Here is a 13,609-nt window from a genome sequence, read left to right as displayed (position 1 = left end):
GGGCGCTGTGGAGCAGTCCCCAGTTTGTCCACTAGAGGAGCTGTTTGTCCTCCTATCCACTAGGGGCGCTGTGGAGCAGTCACCAGTTTGTCCACTAGAGGAGCTGTTTGTCCTATCCACTAGGGGCGCTGTGGAGCAGTCCCCAGTTTGTCCACTAGAGGAGCTGTTTGTCCTCCTATCCACTAGGGGAGCTGTGGAGCAGTCCCCAGTTTGTCCACTAGAGGAGCTGTTTGTCCTCCTATCCACTAGGGGCGCTGTGGAGCAGTCCCCAATTTGTCCACTAGAGGAGCCAACTGTCTGTAAACTAAAAGTAGGCGACACAATGACCCGTTTTATCTGACAACGTTGGATTGTTAGGCAACATTTGACCAAAGGGATGCAGTGTAGGGGGAGGGGGGTGGTATATATATATATATATATATATATATATAAAATATAATACAATGAGAATGAGAAATCACTTTATACAAATTATTTGGTTAGTGTATACATGTTATATGCACAGTATCCCACAAATCTTTGTAGTGTACACATTTAGTTCTAAGCATTACAACCGTATTTATTTATCATATCAGTTTTTTTAATAGCATTTAAAAAAAGACACCTTTCGCTTACTCTGTAAAGAAAACAAAATCAAAAAAAGGCACATCTGAGCATGATGCATGTTATTTCAGTATTTTAAAATGAAATGGCATATTTGAGAGGAGAGAGAGAGAGAGAGAGAGAGAGAGAGGAGGACAGTGACATCTGGTTAATAGAGGCTTCTTCTCGATGTGAATCCAGATATCTGAAACAGCCACTTGTTCCCAGTTTGTCCACTCGGGGAGCTGTTTGTCCTCCTATCCACTAGGGGCGCTGTGGAGCAGTCCCCAGTTTGTCCTCCTATCCACTAGGGGCGCTGTGGAGCAGTCCCCAGTTTGTCCACTAGAGGAGCTGTTTGTCCTATCCACTAGGGGCACTGTGGAGCAGTCCCCAGTTTGTCCACTAGAGGAGCTGTTTGTCCTCCTATCCACTAGGGGAGCTGTGGAGCAGTCCCCAGTTTGTCCACTAGAGGAGCTGTTTGTCCTCCTATCCACTAGGGGAGCTGTGGAGCAATCCCCAATTTGTCCACTAGAGGAGCCAACTGTCCATTTGTTCCAGGCTTTGTTGGGGTTGCTGCGTATGAGGAGTCCAGTGCTGAATTTCCATACCAACACTGCAGGCTGGTACAGTACTGGGTATGATGGTAGTAGAGCTGCAGATAGTTCTGGACAGACAGACAGCAGCATACAACTTTTAGGGGCACTTAGTTTGGGTTAAGACATCATCTTGGCTTTCAGCTAGCCTGGCTATAGGTCTGTTCTTGCCCACGCCATATGGAATCAACATGACAAATAGCCATAAGAGAACAGAGTAGGCCAAAAGGCCAAACAGATCTGGGACCGGGCTAGCTTTAAAAGGAACGTGCTAGTAGATACCCATAAACTTCCAGTCATGGGCGCTAACGCTAGTTAGCGCTGGCTCAAGAAACTACCTCTAACCTCCTTCACGCTGGACACAGAGATGTAACAATGGTATACACAAGATCATCTGACTCTGGGGAAGTTACACTGGCAAAATCCCAAAGTATCACTTCAAGGAGACGGAGAAAGAAATGTCTGGCTGCTATAGTTACCGCCTCCCTGGCCCGAGAATGAGATATCTCAATGTTGTTGTCACTCATCCTACTCTTCTTCCCGAGATCTGGGCTTTGTGCAGACATAAGAGATAGATAGAGGACTCATTTATATCAGCACTGTGACAGCATGGGCAGCTCCATAGAGATAGATAGAGGACTCATTTATATCAGTGCCATTATAGCATCTGTCACAGCATGGGCAGCTCCATAGAGATAGATAGAGGACTCATTTATATCCACGCCATTATAGCATCTGTCACAGCATGGGCAGCTCCATAGAGATAGATCGAGGACTCATTTATATCCGCGCCATTATAGCGTCTGTGACAGCATGGGCAGCTCCATAGAGATAGATCGAGGACTCATTTATATCCGCGCCATTATAGCGTCTGTGACAGCATGGGCAGCTCCATAGAGATAGATCGAGGACTCATTTATATCCGCGCCATTATAGCGTCTGTGACAGCATGGGCAGCTCCATAGAGATAGATAGAGGACTCATTTATATCCGCTCCATTATAGCATCTGTGACAGCATGGGCAGCTCCATAGAGATAGATCGAGGACTCATATTTATATCAGCACTGTGACAGCATGGGCAGCTCCATAGAGATCGATAGAGGACTCATATTTATATCAGCACTGTGACAGCATAGGCAGCTCCATAGAGATAGAGGACTCATTTATATCAGTGCCATTGTAGCATCTGTGACAGCATGGGCAGCGCCATTGAGGCAACAACTCACAGGAATCCCCACCCAGTTGTCCACCTTGACTACTTTAAAATGGCGGAAGCACGGTGGAAGCCCTCAATGGCGCTGCCCATGCTAATATAGCCTTTTGGCCACTAGAGGCCTCTATCGTTTTCTATAGTCCAGACACAAACAGACTTCTCCCATCACATGACTGACGAGGGTAGACGAGTAGACGTCACTGCTGCCCTGCCCCAGTTAAAAGTGGATCCTACCCTACACTACACTCTCCGCCAATCTGTCTTCCGATATGTCCATCCGTCGGTCTCTCTCCCTCATTCTGAATGGCTCCCCTGGCCTCAGGTTAGAGGTCAGTGCTGTGGGATTAAAGGCTAACATCTGAAGTAGAGGGTGTAGCTACGACCAAGAGGGGGGGGATGGGGGGGGGGGGTGTTTATTCAATAGTCGCACACCTTTTTCCTGAACGCTTTCAGTCAGTCAGTTCTGAATGAATGAAATATAATTTGCATCCCATTTTTTTTTAGTTGGTCTTATCATTCCTCAAAAATAAAATGTATCCCTTAAGTTTTCACCCTGCATCAAATGAAACGTTGGCTACAAAAGTTAGAGATTATTAGAGAACGACAGAACACAAATGGGAAGAGTTGAGAGGCCTCAGAGGATATCTCCAGACAGAACCGCGGTACAGAACCGCGGGAAGAGCAATTGATAAGTTTTGATCATTAAAGAGCAGTGAAGTCCGAATAGGTCCAGTGACTGTCAAGTCTGCGAGCCACAGGACAGGACTGACTGACTGACTCCTGGGTAAGTGAGTGAATGCTGCTCCTAGCACTACAGTGTGCCAATGGAACAACGGAACCACAAACACAGAGCATGGGGCTACCGAACTGGACCAGGACAGGCTGGAGAACCCGGGGTAAAAACATTTTTTTTTAAACTGTCAGGGTAGGAGAAGGGCAACTACCAGAGCATAGCTTGCTGTCCTGTCCTGTCCTGTCCACTCTAGCACAGAGTGGGACGTCTGTACCAAGAAAGAAACGCACTGACATGTGCTGTGCTGTGTACAGGTATGTGAAACGCGCACACACACACACCAACGTACACACACACACACACCCACAGAGAGGAGGAGTTAGAATCTTGAGGCTACTTGTTCATTGGCTGGCACACTGTGGTGTATTTTCAATTGGCATGAAGGCGGAGCTACTGATTCCTGAGAGGCGTGGCAGGAGATGAAGTGGGCGTGGTTTGGAGTGTGGTTGGAAACGAAGTCTTCTTTACGATCAGTAGCTTTAAAATCATGATTAGTTTGTTTGTTTTCATCCGCTCTAGGTCATAGTTCATAGTTCATAGTCTGATGCAGGTCATTAGTTCATAGTTTAATGTAGGACATAGTTTGTTTGCAGTTTGTATTGTGTGGAGAAACTCAAAGGCTTCCATGTTGACAACGAAAACAATAACAAAAGAAGCAGAAGGCTCCTCATTGGCTAGTGTCCGTGTTCTCCACCAATGAGAGGCTCTGTAACGGGGGCGGCAACAGCTCCCTCTTGTAGGTCTTTGGGGGGAGTTTGGGGAGCTGGGGGGAGGAGTTGGAGTTGTGGCGAGGTGGCACAGGGGGCGCCATGATGGGCAGCGGGAGAGGGCAGAGACTGTTCTGACTAGCGCTGAGGGGGCAGCTCCGTCGGGGGACGCGGGGAGAGGGGGTGCCCGGGGGTGTGCCGGGGGATGAAGGGGAGCTGCCAAAGTCCCAGTGGAAGCGCCCGACAGGGGAAGGTTGAAGGTTCAGGGGGTAGTTGATGAAGATCTCTGGGGGTCTCTGGGGGACGGGTGGAGGGGTGTCTGGCTGGGGGTCCCGGGGAGGTGGTGGTGGGGGGCTGGAGAGGGGGCCGTCGCTGGGGCCATTGTAGACCGGGGCGCGGGGCTGGATCCTGGGGAGAGGAGGGGGCAGCCTGGGCGGGATGGCTGGAGGACTGTCAGACCTGGAACTCAACTAGAACACACGGTGGCCACAGTTAGATAAACTAACAAACAAAATATATTTCTGAATTAAAACACAAACAGGATCCAAACAGTGATTGTTGACAAGCAGTCAGACTAAACTCACAGAGAAACATATTTCAGAAGAATTCAGCGCCAATATTTCACAACAATAAACGGTGTACTGTATTGTATACTGCGTGACCAAGAGCACCCTATTTCACAAGAACACAACAAACTCGAAATGCAACAAGCACTAAGGAGGACATTGTATGCATGTGAGTGTCAGGGTTTCCTCTAGCTGGTAATAGCCGGCTTTTAGCCAAAAAATAAATAAGAAAAGCTGATAAATAAATTGTTAGGAAAAAAAAAAAAAAAAGAAAAAAGATCCCCATTGTGAAATAATGAGCTACTAGTTTTATTTTTCGACTGGTAATTGAAGCGCGCTTCCTATTCTGAGCTGGTGCATTTTTAAAACATCTACTTAATTGTTTGAAACCTGAAAATTTTACGACATATGAGGTATGTCTTTACCTTGCTTATAAATAAATAGCCTATGCTAAAAATCAACCAATAAATTATTTCTTATAAAGACTTCCATATGGCATTGAAACCAGTAGCCTTTCTCTCTCATTTTCCAGAAGCCAAAAGGCACAAATCAAATCTTATTTGTCACATAGCCAAATACAACAAGTGTACTGTGAAATACTTACTTACAAGCCTTTAATCAAAGATGGTTTAAGAACTTAATAATTTAAAAACAAATGTAAAAAATGGAATAAAATAAAACAAATAATTAAACAGCAGCAGTAAAATAACAATATGGAGGCTATATACAGGGTATTACGGTACAGAGTCAATGTGGAGGCTATATACAGGGTATTACGGTACAGAGTCAATGTGGAGGCTATATACAGGGGGTACTGGTACAGAGTCAATGTGGAGGCTATATACAGGGGGTACCGGTACAGAGTCAATGTGAAGGCTATATACAGGGTATTACGGTACAGAGTCAATGTGGAGGCTATATACAGGGTATTACGGTACAGAGTCAATGTGGAGGCTATATACAGGGTATTACGGTACAGAGTCAATGTGGAGGCTATATACAGGGTATTACGGTACAGAGTCAATGTGGAGGCTATATACAGGGTATTACGGTACAGAGTCAATGTGGAGGCTATATACAGGGTATTACGGTACAGAGTCAATGTGGAGGCTATATACAGGGGGTACCGGTACAGAGTCAATGTGAAGGCTATATACAGGGTATTACGGTACAGAGTCAATGTGGAGGCTATATACAGGGTATTACGGTACAGAGTCAATGTGGAGGCTATATACAGGGGGTACCGGTACAGAGTCAATGTGAAGGCTATATACAGGGTATTACGGTACAGAGTCAATGTGGAGGCTATATACAGGGTATTACGGTACAGAGTCAATATGGAGGCTATATACAGGGTATTACGGTACAGAGTCAATGTGGAGGCTATATACAGGGGGTACCGGTACAGAGTCAATGTGAAGGCTATATACAGGGTATTACGGTACAGAGTCAATGTGGAGGCTATATACAGGGTATTACGGTACAGAGTCAATATGGAGGCTATATACAGGGTATTACGGTACAGAGTCAATGTGGAGGCTATATACAGGGTGTTACGGTACAGAGTCAATGTGGAGGCTATATACAGGGTATTACGGTACAGAGTCAATGTGGAGACAATATACAGGGTGTTACGGTACAGAGTCAATGTGGAGGCTATATACAGGGTATTACGGTACAGAGTCAATGTGGAGGCTATATACAGGGTGTTACGGTACAGAGTCAATGTGGAGGCTATATACAGGGTGTTACGGTACAGAGTCAATGTGGAGGCTATATACAGGGTATTACGGTACAGAGTCAATGTGGAGGCTATATACATGGTATTACGGTACAGAGTCAATGTGGAGACGATATACAGGGTATTACGGTACAGAGTCAATGTGGAGGCTATATACAGGGTATTACGGTACAGAGTCAGTGTGGAGGCTATTTACAGGGTGTTACGGTACAGAGTCAATGTGGAGGCTATATACAGGGTGTTAGGGTACAGAGTCAATGTGGAGGCTATATACAGGGTATTACGGTACAGAGTCAATGTGGAGGCTATATACAGGGTATTACGGTACAGAGTCAATGTGGAGGCTATATACAGGATATTACGGTACAGAGTCAATGTGGAGGCTATATACAGGGTATTACGGTACAGAGTCAATGTGGAGGCTATATACAGGGTATTACGGTACAGAGTCAATGTGGAGGCTATATACAGGGTATTACGGTACAGAGTCAATGTGGAGGCTATATACAGGGTATTACGGTACAGAGTCAATGTGGAGGCTATATACAGGGTATTACGGTACAGAGTCAATGTGGAGGCTATATACAGGGTATTACGGTACAGAGTCAATGTGGAGGCTATATACAGGGGGTACTGGTACAGAGTCAATGTGGAGGCTATATACAGGGTGTTACGGTACAGAGTCAATGTGGAGGCTATATACAGGGTGTTACGGTACAGAGTCAATGTGGAGGCTATATACAGGGTGTTACGGTACAGAGTCAATGTGGAGGCTATATACAGGGTGTTACGGTACAGAGTCAATGTGGAGGCTATATACAGGGTGTTACGGTACAGAGTCAATGTGGAGGCTATATACAGGGTGTTACGGTACAGAGTCAATGTGGAGGCTATATACAGGGGGTACCGGTACAGAGTCAATGTGGAGACTATATACAGGGGGTACCGGTACAGAGTCAATGTGGAGGCTATATACAGGGGGTACCGGTACAGAGTCAATGTGGAGGCTATATACAGGGTGTTACGGTACAGAGTCAATGTGGAGGCTATATACAGGGTGTTACGGTACAGAGTCAATGTGGAGGCTATATACAGGGGGTACCGGTACAGAGTCAATGTGGAGGCTATATACAGGGGGTACCGGTACAGAGTCAATGTGGAGGCTATATACAGGGGGTACCGGTACAGAGTCAATGTGGAGGCTATATACAGGGTGTTACGGTACAGAGTCAATGTGGAGGCTATATACAGGGGGTACCGGTACAGAGTCAATGTGGAGGTTATATACAGGGGGTACCGGTACAGAGTCAATATGGAGGCTATATACATGGTATTACGGTACAGAGTCAGTGTGGAGGCTATATACAGGGTATTACGGTACTGAGTCAATGTGGAGGCTATATACAGGGGGTACCGGTACAGAGTCAATGTGGAGGCTATATACAGGGTATTAAGGTACAGAGTCAGTGTGGAGGCTATATACAGGGTGTTACGGTACAGAGTCAATGTGGAGGCTATATACAGGGTGTTACGGTACAGAGTCAATGTGGAGGCTATATACAGGGTATTACGGTACAGAGTCAATGTGGAGGCTATATACAGGGGGTACCGGTACAGAGTCAATGTGGAGGCTATATACAGGGGGTACTGGTACAGAGTCAATGTGGAGGCTATATACAGGGGGTACCGGTACAGAGTCAATGTGGAGGCTATATACAGGGGGTACCGGTACAGAGTCAATATGGAGGCTATATACATGGTATTACGGTACAGAGTCAGTGTGGAGGCTATATACAGGGTATTACGGTACTGAGTCAATGTGGAGGCTATATACAGGGGGTACCGGTACAGAGTCAATGTGGAGGCTATATACAGGGTATTAAGGTACAGAGTCAGTGTGGAGGCTATATACAGGGTGTTACGGTACAGAGTCAATGTGGAGGCTATATACAGGGTGTTACGGTACAGAGTCAATGTGGAGGCTATTTACAGGGTATTACGGTACAGAGTCAATGTGGAGGCTATATACAGGGGGTACCGGTACAGAGTCAATGTGGAGGCTATATACAGGGGGTACTGGTACAGAGTCAATGTGGAGGCTATATACAGGGGGTACCGGTACAGAGTCAATGTGGAGGCTATATACAGGGGGTACTGGTACAGAGTCAATGTGGAGGCTATATACAGGGGGTACCGGTACAGAGTCAATGTGGAGGAAATATACAGGGCGTACCGGTACAGAGTCAATGTGGAGGCTATATACAGGGGGCATTGACTCTGTACCGTAACACCCTGTATATAGCCTCCACATTGACTCTGTACCGTAATACCCTGTATATAGCCTCCACATTGACTCTGTACCGTAACACCCTGTATATAGCCTCCACATTGACTCTGTACCGTAACACCCTGTATATAGCCTCCACATTGACTCTGTACCGTAACACCCTGTATATAGCCTCCACATTGACTCTGTACCAGTACCCCCTGTATATAGCCTCCACATTGACTCTGTACCGTAATACCCTGTATATAGCCTCCACATTGACTCTGTACCGTAATACCCTGTATATAGCCTCCACATTGACTCTGTACCGTAATACCCTGTATATAGACTGTATACAACCAAGCCGCACTGCTTCTTTAACACAGCGCGCATCCAACCCGGAAGCCAGCCGCACCAATGTGTCGGAGGAAACACCGTGCACCTGGCAACCTTGGTTAGCGCGCACTGCGCCCAGCCCGCCACAGGAGTCGCTGGTGCGCGATGAGACAAGGACATCCCTACCAACCAAACCCTCCCTAACCCGGACGACGCTGGGCCAATTGTGCGTCGCCCTACGGCCCTCCCGGTCGCGGCCGGTTACGACAGAGCCTGGGCGCGAACCCAGAGTCTCTGGTAGTACAGCCACCCGGGAGGCCCTAAACTCTTATTTTTAACCCTTAAAACTGCATTGTTGGTTAATAAGGGCTTGTCAGTAAGCATTTCACAGTAAGGTTATATACACTTGTTGTATTCGGTGCATGTGATTGTGATTTAGAGTAGACTATGGCTATATCAGATAGATTTCCTCTCCTTTCTTCACACAGGAAAACATTTGTCTATTTTAAACAAACACATTTCATACAATTCTACTTTATATGACTGGAGGAGAGATTAGCAGAATATATATGTTTTTTTAATACAACAAATGACAAGGTAGCCTTACTCTGCTAACACCGACGAACAGATCAATAAATACGACCGCGCCATATATAAAGACGAGAAGGTGAAGAGAATACGACGTCCTTCTAAACCTGGAGGAGGAAATTATTTGTTATGAAACCTCAGTGTCACTGAGCCAATGATAAAGACAGTGACTCTGTACACTCGCCCTCCCGAGGGATATGGCCGATGGTTCCCCTCCTCTCCATCTCTCTGGTGCCAATGAGACTTTTCGCTCAATTAAGTTAAGCATTTTGAAAACAAAAAAAAAAAAAGACAGTCTTCTCTTTACAGCGATAGCCATTTGTTTTCCAAAAATACAATCGTGGAAAAACAGTTTGGAAAACAAAAGGCTATCGTATATATATATATTTTTTAAATATTGCGATATGCCTGGCTGGGCGTCTCTGCTTTTCACTGACAGTCGCAACTCAACCATCCATCTATTTGGTAATTTGCTGCCCAAATTGTGGGCCCTTCTTGGGTTTCCCGAGTGTCGCAGCGGTTCAAGGCACCGCATCTCAGTGCTAGAGGCGTCACTACAGACCCTGGTTCGATTCCAGATTTGTTTTTCTTGTGGCATAAATCATGCTTTCTGGTATAGTGGCCTATTTTGAATGATTTTGATTTATTTCTGTACAGACAAGAGTAAGCCAATTAGGCCGTATCATTTTGGAAATGTCATTAATATGTACTTTAAGGGAAATTGCTCATCGGAATTCGGTAAGAAAGACGCCCGTCGTTGCCCCCGACGAGTTCCATGTTCTGTTAAGATAAAACGACCATCATCTAAAATGTGATTTCTGTCATTCTGAGCACTGAGGATGAACGCTCTAATTTAGGTTAAGCAACCAATGCAAACACGTGCCCGGGAACATTTCTTAAATGTTTGGTAAATTAAAATTCTGACGTTCAAATGTCCCGTGCCATATTTTCCTAATGGAAACCGTGGTGTGTGTGTGTGTGTGTGTTTTAACCTTGGTCTCAGAGAAAGCATCCTTCCTGCGCGGGGGAAGTGGAGGGGGTTTGAGTAAGTCCTCTCCTAGCTGGTGAAGGCTTCCACACGATACTGACTGGACCTCTACACATAGCAGGGTACAAGAGATCAATCAATCAATCAAATGTATTTATAAAGCCCGTTTAACAGCAGCAGTGTCATACAGTAGACTGAGGGAGGACTCGACACAGCAGGGGGGGGGAGAGTCAACACAGCAGGGGGGGGGAGAGTCAACACAGCAGGGGGGGGGGGGACTCGACACAGCGGGGGAGACTCGACACAGCAGGGGGGGAACTCGACACAGCAGGGGGGGAACTCGACACAGCAGGGGGGGAACTCGACACAGCAGGGGGGGGGGAGACTCGACACAGCAGGGGGGGGAGACTCGACACAGCAGGGGGGGGGGGGACTCGACACAGCAGGGGGGGGGAGACTCGACACAGCAGGGGGGGAACTCGACACAGCAGGGGGGGAACTCGACACAGCAGGGGGGGAACTCGACACAGCAGGGGGGGAACTCGACACAGCAGGGGGGGAACTCGACACAGCAGGGGGGGAACTCGACACAGCAGGGGGGGAACTCGACACAGCAGGGGGGGACTCGACACAGCAGGGGGGGACTCGACACAGCGGGGGGGGGGGGGGACTCGACACAGCAGGGGGGGAACTCGACACAGCAGGGGGGGGAACTCGACACAGCAGGGGGGGAACTCGACACAGCAGGTGGGGACTCGACACAGCGGGGGGGGACTCGACACAGCAGGGGGGGAACTCGACACAGCAGGGGGGGAACTCGACACAGCAGGGGGGGACTCGACACAGCGGGGGGGGGGGGGGGGGGACTCGACACAGCAGGGGGGGACTCGACACAGCGGGGGGGGAACTCGACACAGCAGGGGGGGAACTCGACACAGCAGGGGGGGACTCGACACAGCGGGGGGGGGGGGGGGGGGGGGACTCGACACAGCATCCGTAACACTCACTTGAGGGTGGGAGGAGTACATTAGCGAATATGGAGTTTCCACCTGTAAAATGAAGACAGATGTTGAAATATATCGGTTCTACCAATATCACCAGCAATACCGTTCACAGTGTTTCACCAGCGATAAGTGTGTGTCTGTGTGTCTGTCTCTATGTGCCCCAGCCTCACCGTAGGAGTTGCAGAGGTCTTGCTCCATGAAGACAGAGATGAGGTCTGAGGTGGCCGACTGCGGAGGGGTGGGGGTGTTGGGTGAGGTGGGGACCGAGGCTACGGAAGAGGTCTCATGCTCTGTCTCAGCGATGCTCCTGAAGGTGATCTTGTGCGGGGGCTCTCTCTCCAGGGGTACAGGGTGGCCCTTCAGGGTCCCTGACGTAGAGGTGCGCACCGGCCGGATCCCCGGGGACTTCAGGGGGTACAGGGTCTTCCTGGGCTGAAGAGAGAGGGTACAAGAGGAGGGTGGAGGACCTGGTAACTGTTAAGCACTTTGTTAAAAAGACAGATGAATTTATGAAACATTATTTTCTGCACAGGGACTGGAGTTTAGGGTGGGGTGGGTTTGATTCCATGTCAATTCAGGAAGTCATCTAAAATTCCAATTTAAACATGTTTCTCGTTGCTTTTCATCTTCCTGCTCCATTTTTTTTTAGTGATATAGAACTGATCATCACCCTGAGGGTCGATACATATAAATAAATCTTACGAATCGTGGCGGCTGCTTGCAGTTGCGAGGCTCAATCTCCTGAGACTTGTTGAACAGATAGTCAGAGAACTCCTTCTCACCCAGACAGCCCATCGGGTTCAGGTTCTCAAAAAACCTCTGGGAGAAGAAAAAAAAAAACACAAGACACAATGCAGGCCATCAGATGAATAATTATCCTTAAGAGTGGATCATGGCAAGGAGAACACTGTCATTCTGGTGCAGAAGAGGGAGAGGAGGGGAAGAGAGATGGAGAGGAGGGGAAGAGAGGGAGAGGAGGGGAAGAGAGAGGGAGAGAGAGGAAGAGGAGGGGAAGAGAGAGGCAGAGGAGGGGAAGAGAGAGGAGAGGAAGAGAGAGAGAGGAGGGGAAGAGATGGAGAGGAGGGGAGGAGAGAGGGAGAGGAAGGGAAGAGAGAGGGAGAGGAGGGGAAGAGAGGCAGAGGAGGGGAAGAGAGAGGAGAGGAAGGGAAGAGAGAGGAGGGGAAGAGAGATGGAGAGGAGGGGAAGAGAGGGAGAGGAGGGGAAGAGATGGAGGGGAGGAGAGAGGGAGAGGAGGGGAAGAAAGAGGGAAAGGAGGAGAAGAAAGAGGGAAAGGAGGGGAAGAAAGAGGGAGAGGGGAAGAAAGAGAGAGAGGAGGGGAAGAAAGAAGGAGAGGGGCAGAAAGAGAGAGAGGAGGGGAAGAAAGAAGGAGAGGGGAAGAAAGAGAGAGAGGAGGGGAAGAAAGAGAGAGAGGGGGTGAAGAAAGAGAGTGAGGAGGGGAAGAAAGAGTGAAAGGAGGGGAAGAAAGAGGGAGAGGAGGGGAAGAAAGAGGGAGAGGAGGGGAAGAGAGAGGAAGAGGAGGGGAAGAAAGAGGGAGAGGAGGGGAAGAAAGAGGGAGAGGGGAAGAAAGAGAGAGGGAGAGGAGGGGAAGAAAGAAGGAGAGGGGAAGAAAGAGAGAGGAGGGGAAGAAAGAGAGAGAGGGGGTGAAGAAAGAGAGAGAGGGGGTGAAGAAAGAGAGAGAGGGGGTGAAGAAAGAGAGTGAGGAGGGGAAGAAACAGTGAAAGGAGGGGAAGAAAGAGGGAGAGGAGGGGAAGAAAGAGGGAGAGGAGGGGAAGAGAGAGGGAGAGGAGGGGAAGAAAGAGGGAGAGGAGGGGAAGAGAGAGGGAGAGGAGGGGAAGAGAGAGGGAGAGGAGGGGAAGAGAGAGGGAGAGGAGGGGAAGAAAGAGGGAGAGGAGGGGAAGAGAGAGGGAGAGGAGGGGAAGAGAGAGGGAGAGGAGGGGAAGAGAGAGGGAGAGGAGGGGAAGAAAGAGGGAGAGGAGGGGAAGAGAGATGGAGAGGAGGGGAAGAGAGAGGGAGAGGAGGGGAAGAGAGAGGGAGAGGAGGGGAAGAGAGAGGGAGAGGAGGGGAGAAAGAGGGTTCTGCTGGACCTTGAGACAGTAAGGCTGGTTTTGATTGGTCTACCTTGATGTCCTGCTGGACCTTCAGACAGTACGGCTGGTTTTGATTGGCCTACCTTGATGTCCTGCTGCACCTTGAGACAGTACGGCTGGTTC

The 13,609-nt window shown here is 48.5% G+C and overlaps 1 protein-coding gene across 3 annotated transcripts in view; it reads right to left on the bottom strand.

Moving 5' to 3' along the window:
- Positions 1–558: 558 nt before the first annotated feature.
- The window catches only part of sos2 (son of sevenless homolog 2 (Drosophila)), a 106,224-nt gene continuing 93,173 nt past the window's right edge, over positions 559–13,609 (bottom strand). The window contains exons 18-23 of one of the 3 annotated variants that reach the window (XM_090211661.1): positions 13,570–13,609; positions 12,081–12,197; positions 11,549–11,810; positions 11,382–11,423; positions 10,379–10,482; positions 559–4,359 (exon numbers count right to left, since the gene is read on the bottom strand). The exon at positions 13,570–13,609 is cut by the window's right edge and continues 133 nt beyond it. In XM_090211661.1, the coding sequence (XP_090067787.1) occupies positions 3,850–4,359; positions 10,379–10,482; positions 11,382–11,423; positions 11,549–11,810; positions 12,081–12,197; positions 13,570–13,609 (1,075 nt within the window). In that variant the 3' untranslated portion in view covers positions 559–3,849. The other 2 variants (XR_016489102.1, XM_090211660.1) reach the window with 2 other exon arrangements.

Source organism: Oncorhynchus mykiss, chromosome 19 (assembly GCF_057628025.1).
Source record: "Oncorhynchus mykiss isolate SJ-2025 chromosome 19, ASM5762802v1, whole genome shotgun sequence".
NCBI classification, from domain to species: domain Eukaryota; kingdom Metazoa; phylum Chordata; class Actinopteri; order Salmoniformes; family Salmonidae; genus Oncorhynchus; species Oncorhynchus mykiss.
Note: the sequence above shows the minus strand (reverse complement) of the source record. Positions and strands in the feature narration are given on the sequence as shown.